This window comes from Podarcis bocagei (assembly GCF_964188305.1).
Source record: "Podarcis bocagei genome assembly, chromosome: W".
NCBI lineage: Eukaryota > Metazoa > Chordata > Lepidosauria > Squamata > Lacertidae > Podarcis > Podarcis bocagei.
Genome location: NC_138131.1, coordinates 19,253,484 through 19,281,346, shown reverse-complemented (window position 1 = coordinate 19,281,346; position 27,863 = coordinate 19,253,484). Strand labels below are relative to the sequence as shown.

Here is a 27,863-nt window from a genome sequence, read left to right as displayed (position 1 = left end):
CTTGGGGGAGACCTAGGTTTTTTTGGGGGGTTATTTGTCCTGTCTTCACGCTTTTTAACATGGAGGACCACTGTAGCCACCCCCAACAACACGATTTCAAGATGGAGGGTGAGGGAACAGTTGCAGTCGCCTGCGATTCCTGCGCAATGTTTGCCATCTTGCCAAAGGTTGCAGGCAGCTTTACCTGCAGCAATTGCATGTTGATTGCCCTTTTAAAAGACAAAGTCCAGCAACTGGAGGAACGTGTAGCTATGCTCCAAAGAATTAGAGAGCTGGAGATCTTCTTGGAAGCAACAGAGCACACCGTCTCCACCAAGGAGGAGACAGGGGACACCCCTGAGAAGGAGGCTAGTTCACCAACACAGGAGCCAGATATATGGAGAAACGTGACTCAAAGAAGTAGGAGGCCCAGGGTTCGCTCTGATTGTTTAGAAATACACAATCGCTTTGAGGTCCTCTCCCCTAGCATGGAAGACGAAGAACAGGCTCCATTTGAGGATCTCTCCCTCATTACAGTCGATCAGGTATATGAAGACGAGCAGCAAAGTCAGTGCTCAGGGAATGTTCAGGCGACCTTGGAACGGACAGCTCACGGAAGAACTCCGACCAAACCTAAGAGGAGGCGTGTAGTGGTGATAGGGGATTCCCTACTGAGGGGAACAGAAGCAGTGATCTGTGGGCCTGACAAGAGGTCTTGGGAGGTGTGCTGTCTCCCTGGGGCTAAGATCCAAGATGTAACTGAACGACTGCAAGGAATCATAAAACCCACTGACAAATACCCATTCCTCTTGGTTCATGTGGGAACCAATGACACTGCAAGCAATAGCCTCCAGAAGATCAAAAGAGACTCTGGGCAGGAAATTGAAGCAATTAAATGCACAAATTGTCATCTCATCTGTCCTCCCAGTTGAACGACGTGGCCCAGGGAGAGAGGGAAAAATAGTGGAAGTGAACAGCTGGCTTCGCAAATGGTGTAAACAGGAATGGTTTGGATTCTTAGATCACAGACTGCAGTTTCTTGAAGATGGACTTCTGGCAAGCGATGGGCTGCACCTCACAACGATTGGGAGGAATGTTTTTGCCAAAAATCTCAGAAACCTCATCAGGAGGGCTTTAAACTGACTAATGTGGAGGAGGGAGACAGTGCTCCTGAAGGTAGGAGTTTGTGGTTCGAGGACCCGACCCCCGCGAAGTAAAATGAAGACAAAGGGACACGTGATATAAGGTTAATGGGCTAGAAAAGGCCACAACTTTATTGATTACAGCAATGAAAAGGTATTGGCTTAGGCATTGGATCGCAAAACAAGTGGGTTTATTCACCAGGGGGTCAACACCTGTTGATGCTAATCCAACTATAGGCTCACCCCTGATGTCATCGAGGGTCGTGCCATGGCCTCCCGCCAAGCAGGCTTCGGACGGAATACACGACCGCCAGATTCCTTTAACGGAATACCCCTATAAATTGAAGGCATAGGCGATGGCCACACCTAGCACTTCGACACACCACAACACATTATTCCAATGCCTAACCTACCCACCAATACCACCAGAAAGTTGTGACGATTGCTATGAGGTAGGCGAAAAAACCAAAAAGCCTAATGCCAAATGGAAAAACTCCTACCAGGCCCCCCGGGCAACCGGGGCAACCAACCTACGGTCCATAGCAAGGCCAATGACCTAAGCCCTAACTCAAAGGGAGTGGAGGGTGGGTGACTCGCTCAGGACGACAAATAGAAATGAGGCCGGGGAGAGGCTGGCACTGCAGCATAAAGGCTGCTGGACACGCCCCCCCATGGCACCTGGTTGGGCGGCCACCGGGGGGGGGCGTGAGTGCCAGCCAGGTGAGCTGGAGGCAGGGGGCAACGCCCCCTGCTAGGAGCGGTGTTCGGGCTCCCGCCCACAACCACTCCCCTCTCTTTCAGGGAGGAGAGTCTTTGTGGTTCGAGGACCCGACCCCCGCGAAGTAAAATGAAGACAAAGGGACATGTGATATAAGGTTAATGGGCTAGAAAAGGCCACAACTTTATTGATTACAGCAATGAAAAGGTATTGGCTTTGGCATTGGATCGCAAAACAAGTGGGTTTATTCACCAGGGGGTCAACACCTGTTGATGCTAATCCAACTATAGGCTCACCCCTGATGTCACCGAGGGTCGTGACATGGCCTCCCGCCAAGCAGGCTTCGGACGGAATACACGACCGCCAGATTCCTTTAACGGAATACCCCTATAAATTGAAGGCATAGGCGATGGCCACACCTAGCACTTCGACACACCACAACACATTATTCCAATGCGTAACCGCCACCCGAGCTAAAGGCTCGCCGCCAATACCTTCAAAGCTGCAACCAATCCCAGATGCTTTTGCTGACACTAGCTAACCAAATGTCGTTCCCCAGATCCGATAAGTGGACGCCGTCATTCTGGTATAAAGCTTGGTCGCCAATCCGGATACGGTCATGATAAATGACTCGGCCATACATAGAGCGCACCCAACGGGCCACCGCCCGAATTACGAGTTTCCTGGTTCTTTCAATGGCCATACAGCTTTGCGCACCGCACCAAACAGTTCGTTTCAAGGACCAGAGTTTCCTGATTCTTTCAATGGCCATACAGCTTTGCACACCGCGCCAAACAGTTCGCGCGCCAAACAGTTCGTTTCAGGAAGGAGGACCAGAACACCGTTGTTCTGGGACACAAGGCTGCAAATGCATTCAGGTCTCTTTTATGCTCCACAACAAGTCCACACTCCCTCTGTTAGCGAGGTCATTCTCCCCCAAATGAATTACAAGGATGTCGGGAGGGCCGAACTTGGCTACTTTCTCCCACAGCAATGGCATAAGCTCCTCCCAATGCATGCCTCTTCTCGAAAGCCAGGAAACTCGAACACCATGTGGAAGGCCAAGATTGTATGCAAGGCCGCAGCTCACCGCTCGTACGCGGGCCCAATGAACTATACTGTGGCCGCAAATCCACACGCTTCTCCTGAGCATAGCTGGGGGTAAAAGACAGAAAAGAAAAGGCAGATAAGTAGGGCGGGCCCAATGAACTATACTGTGGCCGCAAATCCACACGCTTCTCCTGAGCATAGCTGGGGGTAAAAGACAGAAAAGAAAAGGCAGATAAGTAGGGTAAAGCTGCAGGTCACATATTAGACTTATAAGCATTGGAGTTCCACCGGCCCATTTCTTTGATCCTGTCCGCCGGTAGCTCCAGGTGCGCGGCCGTGGTTGCGGCGCCCATCCTAAATGAGTGCGTGGCGTACTCCTGGGAGGATAGACCACAAGCCTCAATAGCCTTGCGAAGTACTCTGGTGAATTGGTGCCTCAACAAGGGTGACCTATCTTCATGGACCAGAAACAGACCCGGGCCGGGCGGTCTGAGGTAGAGGTACCGCCTAGTGTCCTCTACCGGGCATGGGCCCTGCTGTGCCGACGCCGCGAGCTTAACTAGGACACCCTTACCAGCCTGATCAGTCTTGGACTGACGTATATCCACTGTCACATTAGAATCGGACAACTGCACGTCCTTGCACAGGAGGCCGCGTGTTGAACCTCGTGCACTAACTTCAAACACCACCTCACCAACTCTAAGCGCGCCAAAAAGGCAATAGCGTATGCTGCGGAAAAGAGACGTGTTTCGAACCTGCACCAGCAAATTGACCTGAGTTTTATGCGTATCTGTGATAACCCGTAAGAATTGGCTTATGGCCCTCGGCCCTGTGAGGTTGTAACCTGCCCCAACCCTCAATGGCTCTACGGATCAAGAAGTCGCTACCCGGGTCATGAGCAAATGTAGCTTTTGAAAAGAAGCTGATGGCGGCTACGTGAATCTTTAAGGTTTTAGGAGCACGTCCCAGATCATCGAGATGGGAAAGGTACTGCAAGACATCGTCAGTGGTAGGAGGTACGTCATGTGAGAGTCCAGATAACCCAGACCTGGAACCAAGGAAATCACACCAGGCCTTCTTGTAGGACCTGAGAGTGGAGGGTGCCATGGATGCCAATACTCCCTGTATCACTTTGCGTCTCCCACATTCCACAGGCGCTCCGGAAAGGGTTCGGGCAACAGTTGTGCTCCAGGTGCAAGCAACCGGAAGCGAGGTATCTGAAATCGAGACAAGGCATCGGCAATGTCATTATTGGCTCTGGGTACGAATTTGGCTGAAAATATTATGTTGAACTCAAGGCACCGGAGGACGAACGCCCGCAGAAGGGAGGAGATCCTCTCAGACCGAGATGACTGCCTGGCTAGAATGTTCATGACCGCCAGGTTGTCGGAAGCACACACGGTGGTCTCGAAAATCTTCCGTCCAGATGTGAACAGCCACCACTATTGGAAAGAACTCAAGAAAGGTGAGATCCAACGTGATGGCCTGACCTTGCCATGCCGTCGGCCATCGTAGTGCACACCAGCGCCCCTTGAAGTACAAGCCAAAGCCTAAGGACCCAGCCGCATCCAATTGGACCTGGAAGTCTGATGACAGATTCAAGACATCCTGCCATAGAGATACCCCATTGTAGATCTCCAGACAAGTCGTCCACACCTCCAGATCTGCCTTGACCGACCTGGGGAGGCGGACCCTGTTGTGCGGGTGTCTAAGACCACTGACAGCCTGGCTAGGCGGGCACGCGCATTGGAGTGGACCTGGAAATCAGAGGCCAAATTAAGGATTTCCAGCCATAGGGAGACTCCATTGTAGTGTTCCAGAAATCTGATCCCCATCTCAAAATCCGCCTTGACCGACTTGATAAGTCTTACACTATGGTGCGGATGCTTGAGGCCCGCTGACAACCTGGCTAAGGGTGAGCGAAATGGGCGGCCTGGTGAAACTACTCTACATGCGAAGTTGAAATGATCTAGCAAGGACTAGGCCCCTCTAAGAGCGACTTTATTATTATTATTACTATTATTATTATTATTATTATTATTATTATTATTATTATTATTATTATTATTTCGGGAAGGGTTTGACAAATAGTTTCGTTAAGGGCAACTATTTTCCCCACTGGCAGGCGGGCGGATTGAGCTGCTGTGTCAAGCTCTATACCCAGGCAAGTAAGATGCGTTGAGGGTCCGCCTTATCTGAGGGGAACTCCCAGCTCCTGGGCCAAAGCTGAGAAGGCCTCCAGAAGGGAGGCACATTCGCCAGTATTGGGTTTCCCAATGAGTAGAAAAGTCACCGAGGTAACGTGTCGCCCCAGGTGAGTTGGTTCTGTAGCGCAAGGCCCAGTCCCCACAAGTGCTAAATGTCTCAAAGGCCAAGCCGGCTGCAGAACAACCCATCGGCATAGCCTTGACAATGTAATATTTCCCTTGAATTTGAATCCCAGCAAATGAGAGTCATTGGGATGAACTGGCAATAGACAGAAGGCTGACTATGTCACATTTTGCTAAGAGTGCCTCGTAACCAAAATTCCGGATAAGTCTTAGTGCCCGATCAAAGAATTCAATCGAAGAATGCGGAGAGGAGGGAGCTGGTGGGAGGTGCACCCGGATATGAACCAGGGACCTCTTGATGTGCAGTCAAATGCTCTACCACAGAGCTATACCCCCTTATTGTTGTTGTTATCATTCTATTATTATTTATCTGTTATTTATCCATTTATTGTTATTATTATTTATTATTGTTGTTATTTATTAAAATCTAATCCAGTATTATTTGTTCAATCAATTACCACTGTAAGTAGAATTAATTACTGATACTATCAATTGTCTACCGTAACTGACGATAATATGAAATAATTATTCATTATAGGGGATTGATCGGGAAAAACGCTGCTCATAATCATCAATGAACGATCTAAATGCATTTAGGCAGTGTGAAATAGTTTTGGGGTTATTATCCCGTCCATGTGGCACCCCCGATGAATTACGGCTATATGCACCCATGCAGCCTGAGGTGTGAGTAGATTCTGTTGCAGAGCGCTTCCTCTTAGGCGCCATGGATAACATGCTAAAGCTACTGCCACAAACACGTGCCACCGCTTACAAGCGGTTGTACAGGGACGTGTTATTGATTCTGAAACAAATATACTAATTAATGATTGCTTTACTTAAAACAATGATTCTCAAGCATTCAGTTAAATGTTTAATTGTTTATCCCATTAGTATGTGCTTCCGTGTGTTATTTATTACTCTCTCTATATATATTAATATTTATTATTATTATTTATTTATTTATTTTTTAATTTTTCTTAAAAATTAAGATGCTTCCTACTTCATATTATAATATCTCATTCAATCCCCTGCAACGCAGAATATACCAGGGTCCCATACGGTGATCAAACCAGCAACCTTAGCATTATCGGCCCCATGCTCTAACCAGTTGAGCTATCCAGGCTCTCTAGAATTGTGTGGGACCCCGAGGGTCATTTAGTCCAACCCTTTGCAAAGCAGGAATATATAATTGTTCCATACAGGGATTAAACCTGCAACCTTGGCGATATTGTCACCACGCTCTAACCAACTGTGGGTTCCGAAATATATGTAAATTATTTGTTATTAATGAATTTTTTTTTCTTCTAATGTTATTTGTTTATTTATATATTTATCTATGGATTTGTTTAATTAATTAATCAATTTAATCTTGGTATGTGACATCATTCCACTTATTCTCTTTTATTATTATTAATGTATATTTATCATTATATAGTTATTATAATAATTTTTCAATAAATAAATAAATAAATAAATTACATCCACTTATTTTATTTATTATTAGTAGTATTTTATTCTATTATTTATCTATTCATTTTTATTTATTTATTTGTTGTTGTTATTATTCTATTATTTATTGTTATTGTTATTTATTACAATCTATTCCAGTATTATTTGTTCAAATAATTACCACTGTATGTAGAATTAATTGATGATGCTATTAATTGTCTACCATAACTAATGATGATATGAAATAATTATTCTTCACTTGACTGTTTAGTTTGTATTTGCCTATAAATTTATTTATTTGCCTCCAAGCAAAGGGTCAGGCAGATAGACACAGCTAAATAACTCACAAGCATATAGGGATGGAACAATAGGCGGCCCCCACACTGCAATCAAATGGAATCAAAGAAAATCGCTCTCTGGGAAATGTCCCTTTAACTAACAGTTTGAAAAACAAAAGGTTATGCTGAAGGCCCCAGCAGAAGGAAAATGCTGCCAAAGACAATGTATCCTTGATTGGCCATCCGCCAGGTACCTGAATTAACAATGTACCACGAACTGCCTGTCTTTAAGCGACAATGTATCCTGCCTGGAAGCCAGGACAATTGTGAAGGGATTTCTTAAGCTAGGCAGCAGAATGAGTCAGACTGAAAGAAGGAAATAAAACTCTTCTGCAGGCTGAGGGGAGGGGGACGCTGTTTTTTTTTTTTTTTAAATGTAATTAATTAATTAATTAATTAAATTTATATATTTAAATTATTACAATGTAATTAATGTTACTATAAAGCCGCTATCAATTTACACTAGCTATTGCTACTGGTTAATTAGCACCCTATTGTGTCAAATAAACTGGTCAAATTCAGACTTTATTCAAGCATCTCAAATCAGTTAAAATAATATAAAATTAATGTAATCCCCAGTTAGTAAAATCTCAAGCCTCTTAAATTAGACTCTAATCAATTACTGAATATGTTGGTGCAAATCAAATGGCTTGATCAAATTACCTGATTGATATTTTAAAATAGATGTAAATAATATGTTGCAGATATTAATTAGCAAATTGAGACCACCGCTGACCACTAGATATCAGATATTAAGGAACCTGCCTCCACCAGGGGGGCCTGCTTCAATTAATCTGCAATATATCTGGCAAACTGAATTTCAACAACTACTGATCCTATCAGCAATTATATTGAGGTGACTCAATTGCTGTGAGCAATGGGCGGAGACGACTGCAGGTAAAGCAGCCCCGTCCGGAGACAAAGGGGACGCAAGGGGGTGGCAGTAAAGGTGTTACTAGAACAACAAAAGAGAACTGGTTCTGCAGCTAAAGCATAAGCTGCCTTCTGTAAGACCAGGAGGCTGTTAATTGCCCAGCTATTCGGTGCTTAAGGGAAAACAAAGCAACCCTGGCTGGTGATCAAAGGACAATGCGAGGGGAAGGGGAGTGGGGGGGGTAGTGGAAGGTGAAGAATAATGGGGGGATCATCTTTGTGGCTGCACAGAATCATAGAATTGTAGAGTTTGAATGGGCCACAAGGGCCATCTAGTCCAACCCCCTGCAATGCACAAATATTTTGCCCAATGTGGGGCTCGAACCCACATCCCTGAGGTTAAGAGTCTCATGCTCTACCAACTGTGCTATCCAACTGCAGGGGGGGGGATTGCAAGTCCGGTGCACAGGAAAAGTTTTAAAACTAAAGGGGATAAAGAAACACCCAGCGATAGCTATTATTACTATGGGGCAACAGCGGGAGAGAAACACCAGGCAGACCCAGAAATACTTTCCGCTTTTAAACCAAAGGGGGGGGGTGGAGTGAGGGAGCTCCAGGAAGGGTTTAAGGTAAAGCAATAAGCAGCAAAATGGGACAATAGCAAAATTGGGGCAATGCAGTTGTCTGAAAGAAGTTTTTAAATGGAGCTGCCGCCCCTGAAATCGCGGAGGCGTGGGGGAGCAACACCAAAGGGAGAAGGCAGCACGTGGGGAGAGGGGGAGGAAGGGCTCCAAGCCAAACCACGGAGCCTACTAGTGAAGGCTCAGATTTCCCCCCTTCCAAGCACGCTGAGATGCTGCCCGCAAAGACACAGAGTGTCTGTTTTGAAGCCTGAAGAGCAGCACACACACACAGAGTGACTGATTTAAAGTCGGAGAAGCACACACACACAGAGTAAAGGCTTCCGGATCAGAGATGAAATTAGGAACAATTAGGAGGTATTTGGAAAAAAGTAAAGAGGGAATTAAAGGTGCAGAGTTGGGTGGGGGGATTAAAGTAAAGGTAAAAGGCAAAGTAAAGGGGGTAAAGTAAAGGAGGAATTAAAGGCTTCCCTTTCTCAGAAGTCCTCTTCCAAGTTAGCACCACGCTTCTCGCTGCAGGAACACTGAAGAGAGAGTATCCTCCTGACTCGCTCAGGACGACAAATAGAAATGAGGCCGGGGAGAGGCTGGCACTGCAGCATAAAGGCTGCTGGACACGCCCCCCCCATGGCACCTGGTTGGGCGGCCACCGGGGGGGGGCGTGAGTGCCAGCCAGGTGAGCTGGAGGCAGGGGGCAACGCCCCCTGCTAGGAGCGGTGTTCGGGCTCCCGCCCACAACCACTCCCCTCTCTTTCAGGGAGGAGAGTCTCTATCAATTGATGAAGATGATCATCCAAATGTCATAGACCAAATGGAGCAAACAGCACGCAGACCTAGTGGTGGGAGGAAAAAATCCTTAAATAAGAGACACGGGGGAATGATTAATGGACTTCAATGTCTGTACACTAATGCGCAAAGCATGGGAAATAAACAAGATGAGCTTGAGCTCTTGGTACAGCAAACTAAATATGACATAAAAGGCATCACTGAAACCTGGTGGGATAAGTCCCACGATTGGAATGTAATAATGGGGGGATACAATCTATTTCAGAGAAACAGACCAGACAAGAAAGGAGGAGGAGTGGCGTTATATGTCAGGGATGTGTATACCTGTGAAGAGATCCAAGATTTAGAACCTCCAAGCCAAAGTGAGATGATGCCTTCCTGGAACAGATGGCCAAGCATGCAAAAGGAAGGGAGATAGTAGTAATGGGGGACTTCAATTACCCGAATATTTGTTGGATGTCAAACTCAGCCAAGAGCATAAGGTCAAACAGATTCCTCACTGGCCTTGCAGACAACTTCATTGTCCAGAAAGTGGGAGAAGCAACAAGAGGAACAGCCATTTTAGATCTGGTCCTAACCAATGTTGATGACCTGGTTAGTGGGGTAGAAGTGGAAAGATCATTAGGAGCGAGTGATCATGCTCTTCTGAAGTTTACTATACAGCGGAAAGGAGCAGCCAAGCATACTAGGACTCAATTTCTTAACTTTAAGAAAGCCGACTTCATAAAACTTTGGGAAGTGCTGGGTGAGATCCCATGGACAGTAATACTAAAAGGAAAGGGAGTTCATGATGGCTGGGAGTTTGTGAAGAGGGAGATAGTAAAAGCACAACGTTAGGAAATACCAATGAGAGGGAAACATGGAAGGTGCCTAAAGAAGCCAGGGTGGCTATCTAAAGAACTTTTAACTGAGTTAAGATTTAAAAAGGATGTGTACAAAAAATGGAAAAGGGGGGAAATTCAAACAAATAGCCAGCACGTGTGGACACAAAGTCAGAAAAGCTAAAGCACAGAATGAATTCAGGCTTGCTAGAGAGGTTAAAAGCAACAAAAAAGGCTTTTATGGGTATGTTCGTAGCAAAAGGAAGAACAAAGAAACAGTGGGGTCACTCAGAGGAGAAGATGGTGAAATGCAAACAGGGGACACAGAAAGGGCTGAACTCCTCAATGCCTTCTTTGCCTCAGTCTTCTCCAATCAAGAAAACAATGCCCGACCTGAAGAATTTGGAGCAAATGATTCAGCAAAGGAAACACAGCCCAGAATAACTAAGGAGATAGTACAAGAATACTTGGCTAGTTTAGATGTATTCAAGTCTCCAGGGCCAGATGAACTGCATCCAAGAGTATTAAAAGAACTGGCAGATGTGATCTCAGAACCACTGGCAGTCATCTTTGAGAATTCCTGGAGAACAGGCGAAGTCCCGGAAAACTGGAGGAGGGCAAATTTTATGAAAAGATATTTATTAAATGTTTTTAAGATATAACAAGAAAAAAGAAAAATAAACATACAAAATAAAAAACAGTTAAAAACACACATTAATTTTCAATAACATAACTTCCACACGCTTATTTCCTCGGACCTCCTCATACCTCCCTTCTTTGTATTCCAGTTTGATTTGTTAGTTCAGCAATTCCTTACTATTAAACTTTTACCCATTTGTAAAACCTCTCCCCCCCCCATATCTCTTAAAGCATTACAGCTGGAAACCGCTTAGTTTCTATCCAACATCCTTCTAACATTCATTAATTTTACAATGTTTCTGTAAGTAGTCTTTGAATTTCTTCCAGTCTTCTTTCACCGACTCTTCTCCCTGGTCTCGGATTCTGCCAGTCATTTCTGCCCGGAGGAGGGCAAATGTTGTCCCTATTTTCAAAAAGGGGAAAAGAGAGGACCCAAATAATTACCGCCCAGTCAGTCTGACATCAATACCAGGGAAGATTCTGGAGCAGATCATTAAGCAAACAGTCTGTGAGCACCTAGAAAGGAATGCTGTGATCACCAATAGTCAGCATGGATTTCTGAAAAATAAGTCCTGTCAGACTAACCTGATCTCGTTTTTTGACAGAATTACAAGCCTGGTAGATGAAGGGAACGCAGTGGATGTAGCCTACCTTGATTTCAGCAAGGCATTTGACAAGGTGCCCCATGGTATTCTTGTAAAGAAGCTGGTAAAATGTGGTCTTGACTATGCTACCACTCAGTGGATTTGTAACTGGCTGACTGACCGAACCCAAAGGGTGCTCATCAATGGTTCCTCTTCATCCTGGAGAAGAGTGACTAGTGGGGTGCCACAGGGTGCTGTCTTGAGCCTGGTCTTATTCAACATCTTTATCAACGACTTGGATGATGGACTCAAGGGCATCCTAATGAACTAAAGGCTTACGCCGATGATTTGGTAATATCGTTAGAAGATCCCGTAGAAAGTACCGGTAAAGTTCTAGAGTTATTAGAAGAATTTGGAAAACTGTCCGGTTTTAAGCTAAACAAAATGAAAACCAAAATTTTGACAAAAAACATGACCGAAGACTTAAGAAACCAGCTAGAGTTACAAACAGGAATCAAGGTGACGAAAAAGGTGAAATATCTGGGATTATGGGTCTCCTCGAAAAATATAAACCTAGTAGAAGACAACTATACAAAGATCTGGAGAGAGATTAAAAAAGATCTAGACATCTGGAGTAGGTTAAAACTCTCCTGGTCAGGAAGAATTGCCTCAATTAAGATGAGCATACTTCCGAGACTGTTGTTTTTATTCCAGAATATCCCGGTGATCAGAGGAATGGCAAACTTTAAGGATTGGCAAAAAACCCTTTCCAGATTTATCTGGCAAGGAATAATAATAATAATAATAATAAATTTTATTTATATCCCGCCCTCCCCAGCCAAAGCCGGGCTCAGGGCGGCTAACAACAATCAAATAATCAGTCAAATAATCACACAATCTAAAAATATTTCATTATAAAATTAATTAAATCAAATTAATGGCAACCAATTATGCAGAATTATGTGCAGGTTGCCAGAGGAGGGAGTCAGGCTGCGCCCTGACCAAAGGCCTGGCGGAACAACTCTGTCTTGCAGGCCCTGCGGAAAGATGTCAGGTCCCGCAGGGCCCTGGTCTCTTTTGACAGAGCATTCCACTAGTTTGGAGCTGCAGCCGAGAAGGCCCTGGCTCTAGTTGAGGCCAGCCTAACCTCTCTGAGGCCTGGGACCTTGAGGATGTTATTATTTGCAGACCGTAGGTTTCTCTGTGGGGCATACCAGGAGAGGCGGTCCCGTAGGTACGAGGGTCCTAGGCCGTATAGGGCTTTAAAGGTTAAAACCAGCACCTTAAACCTGATCCTGTACTCCACCGGGAGCCAGTGCAGCTGGTATAATACCGGATGAATGTGCTCTCGCAGCGAAGACCCCATAAGGAGTCTCGCCGCGGCATTCTGCACCCGCTGGAGTTTCTGGGTCAGTCTCAAGGGCAGCCCCACGTAGAGCGAGTTACAATAATCCAGTCTGGAGGTGACCGTCGCATGGATCACAGTGGCTAGGTCAGGACGAGAGAGATAAGGGGCCAACTGCTTAGCTTGGCGGAGATGAAAAAATGCCGCCTTTGTTATAGCTGTAATCTGCGACTCCATAGAGAGGGAGGTATCGAAGATTACACCCAAACTCTTAACGGATGGTGCTGGCACTAATTGCACCCCCGCAAGAGATGGGAGTTGCCCCCCTGATCCCATATCTTCCCGCCCCAGCCAGAGGACCTCTGTCTTCGAAGGATTTAACTTCAACCGGCTCCCACGTAACCATCCAGCCACAGCTTCCAGACATCTGGTCAGTGTGTCTGGGGCCGAGTCAGGATGGCCATCCATCAACAGATAGAGTTGGGTGTCATCAGCATACTGATGGCAACCCAGCCCAAAACTCCGGACAAGCTGGGCGAGGGGGCGCATAAAGATGTTAAAAAGCATCGGGGAGAGAATTGCACCCTGAGGCACTCCACACACCAAGGAGTGGCGTGATGATAATTCCCCCCCCAAGCGCCACCCTCTGTCCCCGACCAGAGAGAAACGAGCGCAGCCATTGAAGGACTGTGCCCTGGATCCCCACGTCGGCAAGGCGGTGGTCCAGGAGTTCGTGATCGACCATGTCAAAGGCTGCTGACAGATCTAGAAGAATCAGCAGCCCTGACCCGCCTCGATCCAGCTGCCTGCGGAGATCATCTGTTAGGGCGACCAGAGCCGTCTCGGTCCCATGACCAGCGCGGAAGCCGGACTGGAATGGGTCCAGAGCAGATGTTTCATCCAGAAACCTACCAAGCTGTTCAGCAACCGCTCTCTCAATCACCTTACCCAGGAATGGAAGATTCGAGACCGGGCGGTAATTGGATAGATCTGAGGGATCTAATGATGTTTTCTTTAAGAGCGGACGCACCACCGCCTCCTTCAGTTCCCCTGGGAATATCCCGGTGCCAAGGGACAAATTGATGATATCCCCCAGGGGGCCCCGCACCTCGTCTGGACACGCTCTAATCAGCCATGACGGGCACGGGTCAAGAGGACAGGTGGTGGGCTTTCCAGCTTGGAGGAATCTGTCCACATCGGCTGGAGATATCCGGTCAAAGTGGTCCAATACTGGACCCGAGGACAGTCGAGGGGCCTCCAGTTCCTTTATTGTATCCAAATTGGCAGGGAGGTCATGGCGGAGCAACAGGACCTTCTCCGCAAAAAAGCTCGCAAATGCCTCACAGCTGTGTGTCAGATTGTTATTTAAATTTGGCTGTCCTTCAAGGGACGTTAAAGACCGAATTATACTAAATAATTGCGCCGGGCGAGAGCTAGCGGATGCAATGGAGGCCGAGAAGTAAGACTTCTTAGCAGCCTTCACTGCCATCTCATAGGTTTTCATAAAAACCCTATAAGATGTTCTTGAGGCTCCGTCACGGGCACCCCGCCATACTCGCTCTAGCCGTCTGAGGTCCCGCTTCATTTTCCGAAGCTCCTCGGTAAACCAGGGAGCCCGGTTTCTGCGGGGTCGCAGAGGGCGCTTAGGTGCGATCTCATCGATGGCTGCCAGGAGCTGGGTATTCCAGCCCTCAACAAGCTCAGTCAATGAGTCGCCAGGGGGAGCAAGGTCCCGCAAGGCTTGACGGAATCTATCCGGGTCCATCAGCCTCCGCGGGCGAGCCCAAATCGGCTCGCCACCTAAGCAGGGTGGGGGTGGAAAGTCAATCCTGGCTTTCAGAGCATAGTGATCAGACCATGGCACCTTCATCGAAGGAGACATGATCACATCTATACCGGCGCCAAAGATCAAATCCAGCGTGTGGCCTGCTTGATGTGTGGGGCCCGAAACAAACTGGGAGAGCCCTAGTGTCGCCATGGAAGACACCAGGTCCAGAGCCTGTGAGGAGGGAGTGGCATCAGCGTGGAAGTTGAAGTCTCCCAATACCAATAGGTTAGGGAACTCCAAGGCCCAGCCGGCCACCGCCTCCAGCAGGCCTGACAGGGTGGCTGCTGGTGCGCTAGGTGGCCGGTACACCAGCCAGACAGCCAAGCTCTCCTCGGAGCCCCACACTAGGCCAACACATTCAATGCCGGGGATCGATGGCGATGGTAGAGCCCTGAAAGAACAATCTTCCCGGATTAATACTGCCACCCCTCCCCCCCGGCCCACAGTCCGTGACTGGTGGAGGACGGAGAAACCCGGGGGCGCCATCTCTCGTAAGGTAACAGTATCCCCTTCGCGCACCCAGGTCTCCGTCACACAAGCCAGGTCAACTCCCTGCGAGATAAAGAAATCTCGCAGAGTAGCAGTTTTGTTGCCTATAGACCTGGCATTGCACAACACCAGTGAAGGAGGTGAGTAATCCTTGCTCACCCTACCCTCGTCTCTCGGGATGGGGCGCAGATTGGAAGGGGTACGAGCATATCCATATCTCGATCCCCTTCGCCTATAACATCTGCCCCCACCGCCATACCTCCACTGCCAGGACCTCCACCGCCCCCACCGCCATACCTCCACCGCCAGGAAAAAGAGCAAGAATTAAATTTAAGCTACTCACAGATCGAAGAGAGATAGGGGGGTTTGCAGTCCTGAATTTGAAATTATACTACGAAGCCGCATGCCTTTGCTGGATGAAAGAATGGATTATTTTGAAAAACACAGATTTGTTAGACTTAGAGGGATTTAACATCAGATTTGGTTGGCATGCCTATCTGTGGCACAATAAAGAGAGGGTACATAAGGGCTTCTCCAATCACATCGTTAGAGGTTCGTTGCTCGAAGTATGGGATAGGAACAAAAGACTTATTGAAAAAGACACCCCCTGGTGGTTATCACCAATTGACATTTTAACAATTAAAAAACTAAACATGGAAGGAGAAAGATGGACTTACGAAGACCTCCTGGTAAGATCAGAAAAAGGATGGAAAATTAGACCATATGAAGAGTTAAAGGATAAATTAACAGGATGGTTACAATTCCACCAAATTAATGCCCTATGGAATGAACACAAAAAAACGGGGATGAATGTAAAAAAGTCTAGATATCAGGTGGAAATTTTAGAAAGTAACTCCAAACTTTTATCCAAAATGTACAACCAACTTTTAGATCGGGAGACTAAAGATGAAGAAATAAAGGAGGTCACGATTAAATGGGCTATAGATCTTGGATATAATCTAGAGTATGACAGCTGGGTGAAACTCTGGAACAAGGGTATGAAATTTACAGCATGTGTTGGACTCCGAGAAAATATGGAAAAGATGATGTACCGATGGTACATCACACCTGTGAAATTGGAAAAAATGTACAAGACAGGAGACAAAACATGCTGGAAATGCAAAACCAAAGAGGGTAATTTTCACCACACGTGGTGGACTTGTGAAGAGGTGAAAAGGTTTTGGGGACTTATTTACGATGAATTAAAAAAAAAATTGAAATACACCTTTCCCAAAAAACCCAAAGCTTTTCTCTTGGGAATGATTGGAGAGGAGATTAAAAAAGAAGATCAAATATTATTCCAGTACGCAACGGTCGCCACCAGGATACTGCTAGCGCAAAACTGGAAAACTCCTAATATCCCAACCGTCAGAGAATGGCAAATTAAATTATTTGAGTATATAGAATTAGCAAAGATGACACAGAAAATCAGGTATCAAAAAAGCAGAAAGTTTATTAATGACTGGAACAAATTTGTAACATACATTGAAGCAAACCTAGGAAATATTAAAATCGCAGTAGGTGAAACATAAAACCTGCGACGTACAGATTTGGCCAAATAAAACTGCAGAGAGGTATGGTGTGTGTATAGCTCAAGCCGAGATGGAGGGAAGTCAATTAGCGTTTTAGAGTTGATCTGTTTGTTTATTTGCTATATGTGTTGTCTTCGGTTCTTTTTCTTTCTTTTTTTGTTTGTATTTTTGTTTGTTTTGTTTCTTAATGCTTTTATGTTTTTTGCTGTAAAGAACTCAATAAAAAGAAATTAAAAAAACAACAACAAAATGGTCAAAGGTCTGGAAACGATGCCTTATGAGGAACGGCTAAGGGAGCTGGGCATGTTTAGCCTGGAGAAGAGGAGGTTAAGGGGTGATATGATAGCCATGTTCAAATATATAAAAGGATGTAATATAGAGGAGGGAGAAAGGTTGTTTTCTGCTGCTCCAGAGAAGCGGACACGGAGCAATGGATCCAAACTACAAGAAAGAAGATCCCACCTAAACATTAGGAAGAACTTCCTGACAATAAGAGCTGTTCGACAGTGGAATTTGCTGCCAAGGAGTGTGGTGGGGTCTCCTTCTTTGGAGGTCTTTAAGCAGAGGCTTGACAACCATATGTCAGGAGTGCTCTGATGGTGCTTCCTGCTTGGCAGGGGGTTGGACTCCATGGCCCTTTTGGTCTCTTCCAACTCTATGATTCTATGATTCTATGATTATAGTCCAGATTGTAATTATTAATTTTCCCGGGCTCTCCATAGTCTGGACCTTTGAAGCATATCTCCAAATCTTTGTTCCTGCCTCTTCTCGTTTTCATATTTTCCGCCTTCTGATCTTAATGCTTTAAAGTTCTCCGTCCCTGACTCTGCGATTCTCAGTCATGTCAGAAATCATATATCCTTTCATCTGTTGAATACAGCTTTATTTGTGTATATATATTTTTTCAACTGTCTATTTGCCAGTGCAGCTTTCCCTGACTCCGTTCCAATCTTCCAATCCGGGCTGTTGTCCAAGCTTTTTGTTTGAGATTTAATAACATAGTAGCTTCCACATTATTAAGTTATTACTGTAAATTGTTAAGCATACTGTTTGTAATAATGCAATGTAAATGAGCTGTATTCCACAGATATAAGTCATTTGGCGATCAATCAGTCTCTCAGAGACCACACAATTCCCCCCCTCTGTGCCCTATGGGGGGGCTGCTAGAAATCCATCAGCCTTCTCTCTCACTCATAATGCAATAAACTTCTGCAAACAGCTGCACTATATGTTATCCCAAATTGTTATCTCCAGTCATTACAAAGTCAGCCAGCAAATATTTCCCGCTTCTCTCGAAAAGGGAGGAATTCTCATTTTTCCGTGCTGGGTCATATTAACAAGCGCCATCTTGTTTCTACATTTATCTTTATCAAGTCTTTCTAGTCTAAGTAAAGCTATGCAATTGAATACTTGTTGTGCTCTGGGACCCAGTGTCCTGCTGCGTGCACCTTGATGCAAGCTGACAATCTCAGATGCGGCAGTTTTGGTGGCTGTGGGTGCCTGAGGACGTCAAGGAGTAGGTTCACGCCTGCAAAAGCTGTCAGTGTGCCAAGCGGCCTCAAGAAGCCCTGGTGGGGCTACTGCAACCCCTGCCTACACCGCAGGGGCCCTGGGAGACCATAGCCATGGACTTCATTACTGAACTGCCGTCCTTGTGACAGCAGACTGTGATCTGGGTGGTGGTGGACCTGTTTACCAAGATGGCACATTTTGTGTCTTGCAAGGGGCTTCCAACAGCCTAAGAGACAGCCCAGTTCTTCGTAGATCATGTCTTCAAGCTGCACAGTCTGCCACAGCGAATTGTGTCTGAAAGAGGAACCCAATTCACCTCCCAGTTCTGTAAGAAGGTCATGCAACTTCTGGACATGGAACTTTGCCTCTCTTCAGCTCATCATCCGGAGACCAACAGAGAGGCAGAGAGAACCAGCAACACACTGCAGCAGTACCTGTGTTGTTACGTCAGTTACCAGCAGGATGACTGGGTGGCCTTGCTCCTCTTGGCCGAGTTTGCATATAAAGAAGTCTGATCCATCTTCTTTAACTTTCCATATGCTGGTGGAATCCCACCACTCCAAATGGTTGGCTCGCATTGAAAGCAGAATCAGAACATGTGGCCTATCACTCGAGTCGCTGCTTATGCTCCCATAATTGGAAGCATTCCAGACAATCAAGTGCAGAATCCTAGAGATTGAATTCCAAGCCCTTAGCAGTACAGCCAATAAAACCTGTTCCCCATTGGGGTTGGGAATTCTACCCTCATTTGGCCAGGGCCCTCCATATTTACATTACCTTTATGCTCCCCACCTAAGCAGAGCTATTTCCCTCTCAAGATTTCACATCTTGCCATCTAGTAAGATGTTAGATTCTTGAAAATCCCTTATTCTGAAAGGTACTGCCCTTGTGGCACAAAACACGCTGTATCTATCACACACGTTTTATTTCATTGCCCAGTTTATGCAAAAATAAATGATTAGTATTTGGCCCCCTTATTGAAGGAGGGGATCTTCCAGGGTGACCTATCTGTTGAATAACTGTAGGAATGACTTGGAGAATGCAGCAAGATTTTGGAGTGACGCCATGAAATTACGTCACCATAGGTCCTAAGAGCCACCTTTGTATCTCACAACGTCTGGACAGTTTTATCCTAAAGTGCCTCCTACTATGTTTTGTTACCTGTGTTGTTTTCCAATCCATGTATACGACATACTCTTACTATGCCAATAAAGGAGATTGATTGAGAACTAAATTATACTTAAGAGTACACCCATTGAAGTTAACAAACCTAAGTTGATCGTGCCTGTCAGAGGACTGCCATCAAAAGGGGGGAGGGAGGCAGGCACGATAGGGAAACAGTCGCCTAGTTTTCGCAAGGGAATCAAACATAAGGAAAAGAGGAGGAGATTGGGGGTGTCCAGCTTCTTATGATGGGGGGGCGGAAGAACCCACTCTTGGAATCTGCTACTGACTGAGGCAGACATGAACTTTGGACTTCTGCACTGTACATAGTTTGCACCAAATAAAACCTATAAAAAGGCAGGTCGGAGTCCTGGCTGTTTACTCGTGAGCAACCATACGCATCCTTGACAGCGCCCATCAATTTCAGTGATCCTGCTCTGCATAGGACTGACACAGGATACAACCCAAAGTAACATCCAAACTGTTCTACATTGTTATTAACACAGTTCTATTTTTAGTAATTCTGCCCAGAATCTTTTTTTTAAAAGGTTGTTGTTAAAAGGTGGTCTCTTGTCCCTCAGTGTCTAGGGTGGTTGGGAAGTGAGGAGGCTAGGAAGTTCACAACCTTCAAATAAGCATTTCTAGAAATAGATATCTAGGCTGTCTGGTTTGGAATTTGAACCTTTATCTTACGCTTTACAATAGTTGCTTTTCATGCCAACTTGCTTCCTGCCCCAATTTGTCTTAACAATTACTGTTGTGATTCCTTACTGTAGTAATTCCTAGTGTCCTTCCAAACCCACAGATTCGTCAGTGGGCCATCCTGAAAGCCAGGAGCCTGGGGAAGGTGGACAGGGACGACTATTACAACATCCAGGAAGTGTTGACGTGCTTGTTCAGAGTCATAGAGCTGGACCACTTTGAAAACTCTGATACTTATAACCTTGCAATAGTTGAGAAGGGGAATCTTATCTTGTTGCCTCGCCATCTGTATGATACCACCAGTTACAAAAACTACTGGCTAGGTGAGTAGAAGCAAGCTGAGATGTTAGGCATGAACCATTCTATAGAGAGTGGTAGCATTGTAGTACAGCAGAGATGGCTAAACCTTTTTGTCTTTTGGTACAACCACCCCACACTCAGTCTGTGTGTCTTCCCCTCCAGTGCATGCATGCATGCACACACACACACACACACACACACACACACACACACACACACACACACGGAAAGCTACCTTACACTGAATTTGACCATTGGTCCATATAGCTAAAAGCTTACTAACCTGTGGTCTTAGATGTTGCTGGAATATGTTTCTCATAATCTTGGACTATTAGCTTGCCAGTTGGGGCTGGTGGGAATCGTAGTCTAATAGAATTTAGAGGGCTGCAGGCTTGCGCCCTGAGGCTCCTTTTCTCCTGTTCCTTGTAGAATGAAAACTTTCCTTCCTTTACCTGTATCAGACATTTTTTGTGGCATTTAACTGTTGCATATATCATTTTTAAAAATTACACCATCTCAACTATGTTTGTGCAACCTGTTCAAAGAAATGTGTAATGAAAAACAGGGGAAGCTAACATGATGCCCTCCAGATGTTGTTGGACTCCCAACTCCCATCAGCCCTAGTCAATATGGTCTGCTGCCAGGGATGATGGGAGTTGTATTCCCAAGCTCTAGAGGGCTCCAGAGATTAAAAGTTTGAGTGGCATGCTAGCAGGTGCAATTACAAAAGTAGGTTTTGTTTTGGTTGTGGATTAAGATCGGGAGTTAAGCCAACACCCAGTGATAGCTTCTGAACTTTCTCATTTGCATTGTTGTAGGTATCTGTACGTTGTTGATGGTGCTGGAAGAACAAGCCATGGATTTGTTGTTGTTTGGCCCAGACAAGCAGATTGACTTCATGCCATGCATAATGAAGGCCATGAAGAAACCAACAGAGGGTAAGTAACTAATAATCATTGGGGGCAGCGATACAAGCAAATTAAAAACAGTCTGAGTGTCCACTCTCTTAAGGTAAAATCATTCCTTTCACAGAACTTGTACGCCAAGTAACTTACTTAATGTGGAAATGTTATGGTATAGTATATGATGGCTGACAGCTAGTTTCTTTTTTAAAAAAACTTTTTTATTTATTCAAAATGAAAAAGTAAAAGAAAAATAATTATTCCATTTTGCATATCATACTTTGGAAAAAAACAAAACAAAACCCATATACACAAAAATAAAGAAATACTAAAACTTTCACCCGTGTAGCTTCCCTCCACCACAACTTGACATCCTTTATACTATAAATAGTTTAACATTGTGTCTTGTATTATCCAATATATATCCATTATTAATTTTACCTTAGTTTGATTCATCTTTACATACTTATTCTACGCATAGCAATATATTATTCTTAGAGCAGTGTTTTTTCATATAGTCCTCAAAACATTGCCATTCCTTCCTTAGATTTTGGTTGGACTGATTTCTTATGGCTGCCATTAATTTGGCCAATCTTATAAATTCACATAATTTAATTATCCAATCTTCAAATAGATTTTTTATTGCATTAGCCGTGAGGCCATAGCATGATATACATTGAAATAGCAACATAAAATGGGGATGGGGAGATAAAGGTAGATATCGTCCTGGGCGATTACTTAAAGAAAGAAAAAGAAAAAAACCTGCTGAGGCTGGAGGAGGACCGTTAAAGGGTCCTTCAGCTCCTCAGATATGTCCTAACTCGATTGTCCTTGTACAATTAGGCTACTTGGAATTTCGTTCGGTTGTGCGGCGTATCGACTGCAGCTGTGGTGTTAAGGAAGAAGTTAGTGCCGCTTTCCTCTTCATCACACTAAGCAGGAAGTTAGCTGTCATCTCGGTAATCCAACAATCAGAATCCTGCAAAAAGAGGGACACTATCCAAGGCTGGATTGGGAGATGAAGCTTATTCACGAGGGGAGTTAAAAACCGAGATCTTTCATCTGTCCAGTTGGGACAGAAGAGCATTACATGTTCCATAGTCTCCAGGGTCGTGTCATTACAGGTGCATGTTCTGTTTGCGATGGGAACTCTGGAATAACGACCCGACAGAACTGCTGTAGGAAAACAGTTGAGACGGGCACAGGTAAAGGCCCTACGCTTAGCCTCCGAAGAAATTGTGAAGCAGTATAGAGGGATCCCTTCAGGGGGTGGAATAGCTAGGGCTAGGCCTGAACACGGTCCTCTTGCATAGGAAGCTGTGTTAGAGAAGTCAAGTTGCTGTAGTTTCTTTTTGATTAGAGGTAGGGCCGCCGGGCTGATACACTCTAAGTTAAGAATAGTTTTACAATTCAAATTGAGAAGAGAGCGGAATTTGAGGTTAATTGTAGTTTTCCAAGGGGAATTATGAATGTCTCTTAGGATCAGATTGGAAAAACCACCTCTAATTCGAGCATGCGATGCTAATAGGTGGAAGCTGTAGGAAATGGCTCGACTCCATGCTCGTTTGACAATTGAGGGCTGGGCGAACTCGAGTCGTAGGGCTGCACCTGAGACACATCTCGGGACGCCGGAAAGAGATCTCAGAAACATATGAAGTGGGCGATCCAAGTTACCTGATATTGCTGTAGTCCATACTTCGCATCCATATAATAATTTAGGGACAACTTTGGCATTAAATATTTGAATTGCTGCTGGAAGATGTTTGCCGCCCTTCTGGTGGTAAAATCGGACAATGGCGTTAGAAGTCGTGGTTGCAGCGAGAAAGGCAGATTGTAGGTGGGTGGTCCAGGAGAGATTATAAGAAGAAGAAGAAGAAGAAGTGAATATTATGCCTAGATATTTAAAGGCTTTTACCTTTTCTAAGTAGCCACCTGTGATCTTAAGCGGCTCCAACTTGAGTTTGCGGGAACGAGTGAAGTGGAGGACTTTCGATTTTTTATAATTAATGTTAAGAGCTTCCGTCTTACAATAGGCGATAAATGCATTAACTGCATTTGCTAGGTCCGCAACTGTTCTGGATAAGATGACGGCATCATCAGCATAGAAAAGGGAAGCAACGGGGTGGCCTGCTAAGTGAGGAGGGTACTTCGATGCTAGCTTCAAAGTGGAAATTGCATCGTGAAGATAGAGATTAAACAATAAAGGGGCCAAGAGACAACCTTGTCGGACGCCCTTGGCCGTTGGAAATGGAGTAGTGAGGGAGCCGTTGGGACCACTTCGGACGCGGGCTGTGGTTGTGATGGGATGATGAGCTGCTTGTGCATAAAATCGTAGTCCCTCAGAGTTTGTGCAACTCCACAAACCTCTGTGTGTGACAGAGCTCCTCAGACATGTCTGCTCTAGTCACTTGCAGATTCCGACAGTGGTTGTTTTCGGAAGCGCTTCCAGCATAAAAGCTCCTTAACGGAAACACGTCTTCGGGACTTGCGGCGTGACAGCTTCCGGCGAGGAATAGGTCTCCCTATGGGAGCTTCTGACACCTCCCCACTGTTCTCGCTGGACGTGTCCCTGAGCCCTCCCTCTTGCTCGCTTTCCCTCAGAGATCCTCCCCTTTCCCTGCTAGTTCCTGCTTTAGCTGCTGCGTCTCTCTCAGCCTTTGTGAGACTCTCCTCCAGAGACCCATCTCTCCCCCTGCTGGTCCCTGCTTCAGCTGTTGAGTCCCTCCCAGCCTCCGTGAGCCCTTTCCCCACCTGTTCCTCCGATGGCAGTTCCCTGACAGTGGTGTTTGAATAAAGGGAAATAATTAGGGAGAGGAGGTGCGGATCAATTCCCAAATGGGCAAGTTTGAACCATAATCTCTGCCTAGGAATGGAATCAAAGGCGGCCTCCAGGTCCATGAAAGCGGCAAATAGGTGGCCTTGCCTTGGAGCAGTGTATTTACTGGCAAGGTGATAAAGAGTTAGACAGTGGTCCATGATTGACGCTGACTTTCGGAAACCAATCTGTTCCAGCGGTAGAATGTTCCTCTCCTGGACCCATGAGAGAGGTGCCTCCAATAAAACAGCGGCAAATATTTTCCCCGGGATGGATAATAAACTGATGGGGCGATAGTTCCTAGGGATGTTTGGCTGGCCGCCTTTGAAGATCGGAACTATTATAGCTTCTCTCCAGGAGTCGGGGATGTCTAGGGCGGAGGAGATAGCAGTGAATACAGGAGTCAGGTGTTCGCTCCACCAAATAGGATCAGTCAGGAAAAGGTCCAACGGGACCATGTCTGGGCCGGGGGCCTTATTCCTTTGCATTGACATCATGATGTTGGAAATGCGAGTTGAGGTAAAGTTTATTGAGGAAGTGGGACTAAGAGAGCAGGAACAGAGGTCCGACGGGGACTGAGGGAGATCTGTAAGAAGATTTGAAGAATCGAAACTGGTTGAATAATAGGCAATCCATTCATCAGCGGAAATCTGGGTAGCTGGATTGAATGGTGCCGAAGGTCTGACTAAGCGCCAGAAGGAGCGGGAGTCATGCCTTTCTACAGCCGAACGAAGAGTGGACCAAGCCTCAAGGATGTGCTGCTGTTTCTTGCGATGAATCATGTTTCTGTATGTCCTTTTAATATCTATGAGCTTTGCACGTGTTTGGGGGTCGTTGGAAAATTTAATGATTCTGACCATTTTCCTAATTCGCCTTCTTAGGGCTTTACATTCCTTGTCAAACCAAGGCGATTCAGAGAAAAGGCGTTGGTGAGTAGGCGAGGTGGTGGTTGTGTAAATTGTTGAGAAAGCATCAAGTAATTTCCGATATTGATCAGCGGGCAGGATTGAATCAAAGGGAGCTGCAGACATATCAAATGATTTTTGTATGTCCAGGGCAAGAGAGGAGCTGAGGCTTGTCCATTTCTTTGTTTTGTATACAGGGTGGCTTTGTACCATGGTTCTATAGTTTGAGGGGACTGAAGGTGGCTCTGTTAGGTTTAACAGTAGAGTCAATGGAAGGTGGTCACCACCAGAATATTCAGCCACTTCCATTTTTGTAGAAATTGAGAATAGCTCCGGCGTCAGTAAAATGTAGTCAGCAACACTGGTTCCCCGGGGAGTGATACACGTTAATTGCTGCGAGGACAAGGGAGTAATGTTGCCATTCGCGATGCAGAGATCGTTTTCCATGGCCAATTGGGCCATCAGTCTCCCCGACGCATTTGTTATAGGATCAAGAGAGCATCTGTTTCCCCAGGGGGGCTGCAGGGGGGTGTCCAGGAGTGCTGCGGGAGATACTATATCATCGTCGTTGGGACCTATTCTTGCATTAAAGTCGCCTAAGAGGATTTGAGGGAGTCCTGGGTTAGTTGTTTGAAGATCTTGGAGCCAAGACGAAAGTTCAGACCACCTTTCATTGCGGTCGGAATCGTTAATTACTGGGGGCAGGTATACTGTAGTTAACAACCATGGGCTTTTGATCTTTGGGAGATGGATCTTTATAGTGAGAAAGTAAGGGGAAGATTTAATTTCCTCGCAAATAGTGAGAGGTAAGCTGGTTGAAATAAGACAGGCGAGGCCAACTTGGGGGCGACCCCTGTTGGTTAGTTTGCGAGCACAGGAGCTAAAGGAGCAATAATTTGGGAGAGCGATACTTTGTTGGGACCAGGTCTCTTGGAGGCACACAATGTCGAAAGAAGAGATGAAATTCATTGCTTCAGGATCCATTTGCTTTGTCGCCCAGCCGTTAACATTCCAGGAGACAATTTTAAGGCTCTGGGATGGGTTGGATGCGTCTTTCAAGGAAAGAACTGCTTTTGCTTGATTTGTGAGTGAGGGTTGAGTCTGGTCATATCTAATGGTGTCGGATTTCCGCGGAGATAGGGAGCCGGCTGGAGTTTGTCTCTGGTCTGATCTTTGTCAATTATTTCCCAAGGTGCTTTTAGGGATTACTTTTTTATGAGCCAGCCCATTGCTCTCCATACATGGCAAACTAGCCAAATGTTCTATAGTTTCGGCTGTTGACTGTTGAATACTGACATTAGTGGTCACCGGGCCTTTGAAGTGTGTTGTCTCTTTCCGTAGGTATTTTTCCGGTACCTGATTGTGGCCTAATTCTGCCTCATCTAGGTACCTCAGCTTGTCCCAAGAGCCTGGTGAGTTCACCTTCGGGATGGTTCTCCTTATTGGAGGTGGTGTAGTGTTCTCTTCAGTGTGCCGGGCTTCCTTAATTGAGGGTAGGTTAATCTCAGCCATTGTCTGGAGGCAACATGGCCGACAGGCCGCTGGGTTTTGTTCTTGTATTGGGTTCAAATTATAGGAAGTCTGGTCCTTTTTATGGACGTCCACATTGATTTCCTTGATTATTTCTCTCCCAGCCAGCTTAACCCTTAGCATATCCAATCTTTCTAATATTTCAGTCTGCACCGGAGATGGAAAATGGCAAAATTGCCTAATTAAGGTATTTTCTTCCACGGAGAAAAGATCCTCATCTTCATTCTCTTGAAGTTGCAGGTCTTGCAGGTGGGCATCTTTCCTTTTTAGTTTTTGAAGCTCTCGTTTGAGCCCATTACCTTGGCTCTCCTCATACGAAGTCCCGGGAGAGTCTGGTCTTTGAAGGTCATTAGTGAGTAACTCTGGAAGGTGATTAGGTGAGTCCTCAGTGGATTTTAAATCAATTAAAGTGTGGTATTCAGCCTTTTGATGACGTGCTGCAGTCGAGGTTGCAGAACTGGGGAGTAGTGGGATAGGGGAGGTCTCATTTTTAAAGAACCTTGATATTTTTACACCACTTGTCTTTAGGTATTCTCTATGTTTATATATCAGTTTTGCCAGTCTCCGATCATGGAATGTAACCACCGCCCTGGCAAGCAAGCCATCAAAATATAGATATTCCACTTGGTCCAACTCCGAGGGATTACTCAAAATACCTGGCATGTATGCTTTAAGGAAGTTCAGTAGATGGACTTTGCGATCCTCTTGAGATAAAAGTCCTGGAGGCTTGGGATAGCTTGAAAAAACAAGCTTGTTTTGAAGCAACACCAGCTTCCAGTTCTTATTTGTTGGAATGCTCTCCTTATTGGTTTTGGAGTTGTCTATGGTTAAAACGTAGGACCATGGATCTTGGGGTAATAAATCTTGCTTAGAGCTTGGTGGTGGAGCAAGTGCTGAAGGTTTTAGACAATCCTGGGCTTTATCAGCACAGACGTTTGGGGGCAAATCCTGTTTAACTGTCTTCTTGGCTAAAGACTTCACCAGGTTCCCTCTAGTCCCAGAGGCTGATATGCACTCGAGTAGGTTAAAAAGCTTTTTAAAAACCATTTTTTTATAATGCACTGTCTTAAGATTTTTTATGTTTTTACTTTTTTTAACATTTTTAACAACTCTGGATCTCCTTTTACAAGCATTAGTTCTGCGGGCTTTCTTACCCTTCCTTAGTGGGCCACTTCTGCAGAGGGTGGAGGCGAGGCCATGATTATTTTCCGATTCTTCAGGTATTCCGACGGGTTTTCTCCAGAGAGTTTTACAGGAGTCAGCCATGATGGTAAGAATTTTTGTGCAAATGTCCAAGTAGGACTTTATGGATTCAATGTCCTCAGTAAGAAGCACTAGCCATTTGATGGTTGAGAGACCCTCTTCATTTGGCTCGTGGGAATGAGGATAAGAGTCTTTCGAAGGTTTAATATTTTCCGAGGCCAATTCTGAAATTTGTTTTAACATTACTTCCTCCATTTTTTGGTCTAGCGATGGTTCGGGGGGAGCT

The 27,863-nt window shown here is 45.5% G+C and overlaps 1 protein-coding gene across 1 annotated transcript in view; it reads left to right on the top strand.

Moving 5' to 3' along the window:
* Positions 1–27,863, top strand: part of LOC308578052 (putative helicase senataxin) — a gene marked incomplete at both ends in the record, with an annotated part of 128,469 nt that overhangs the window by 17,577 nt on the left and 83,029 nt on the right. The window contains 2 exons of the mRNA XM_081178337.1: positions 20,026–20,245; positions 21,041–21,160. Coding sequence (XP_081034463.1) covers positions 20,026–20,245; positions 21,041–21,160 — 340 coding nt within the window. The remainder of the gene's footprint in view (positions 1–20,025; positions 20,246–21,040; positions 21,161–27,863) is intronic.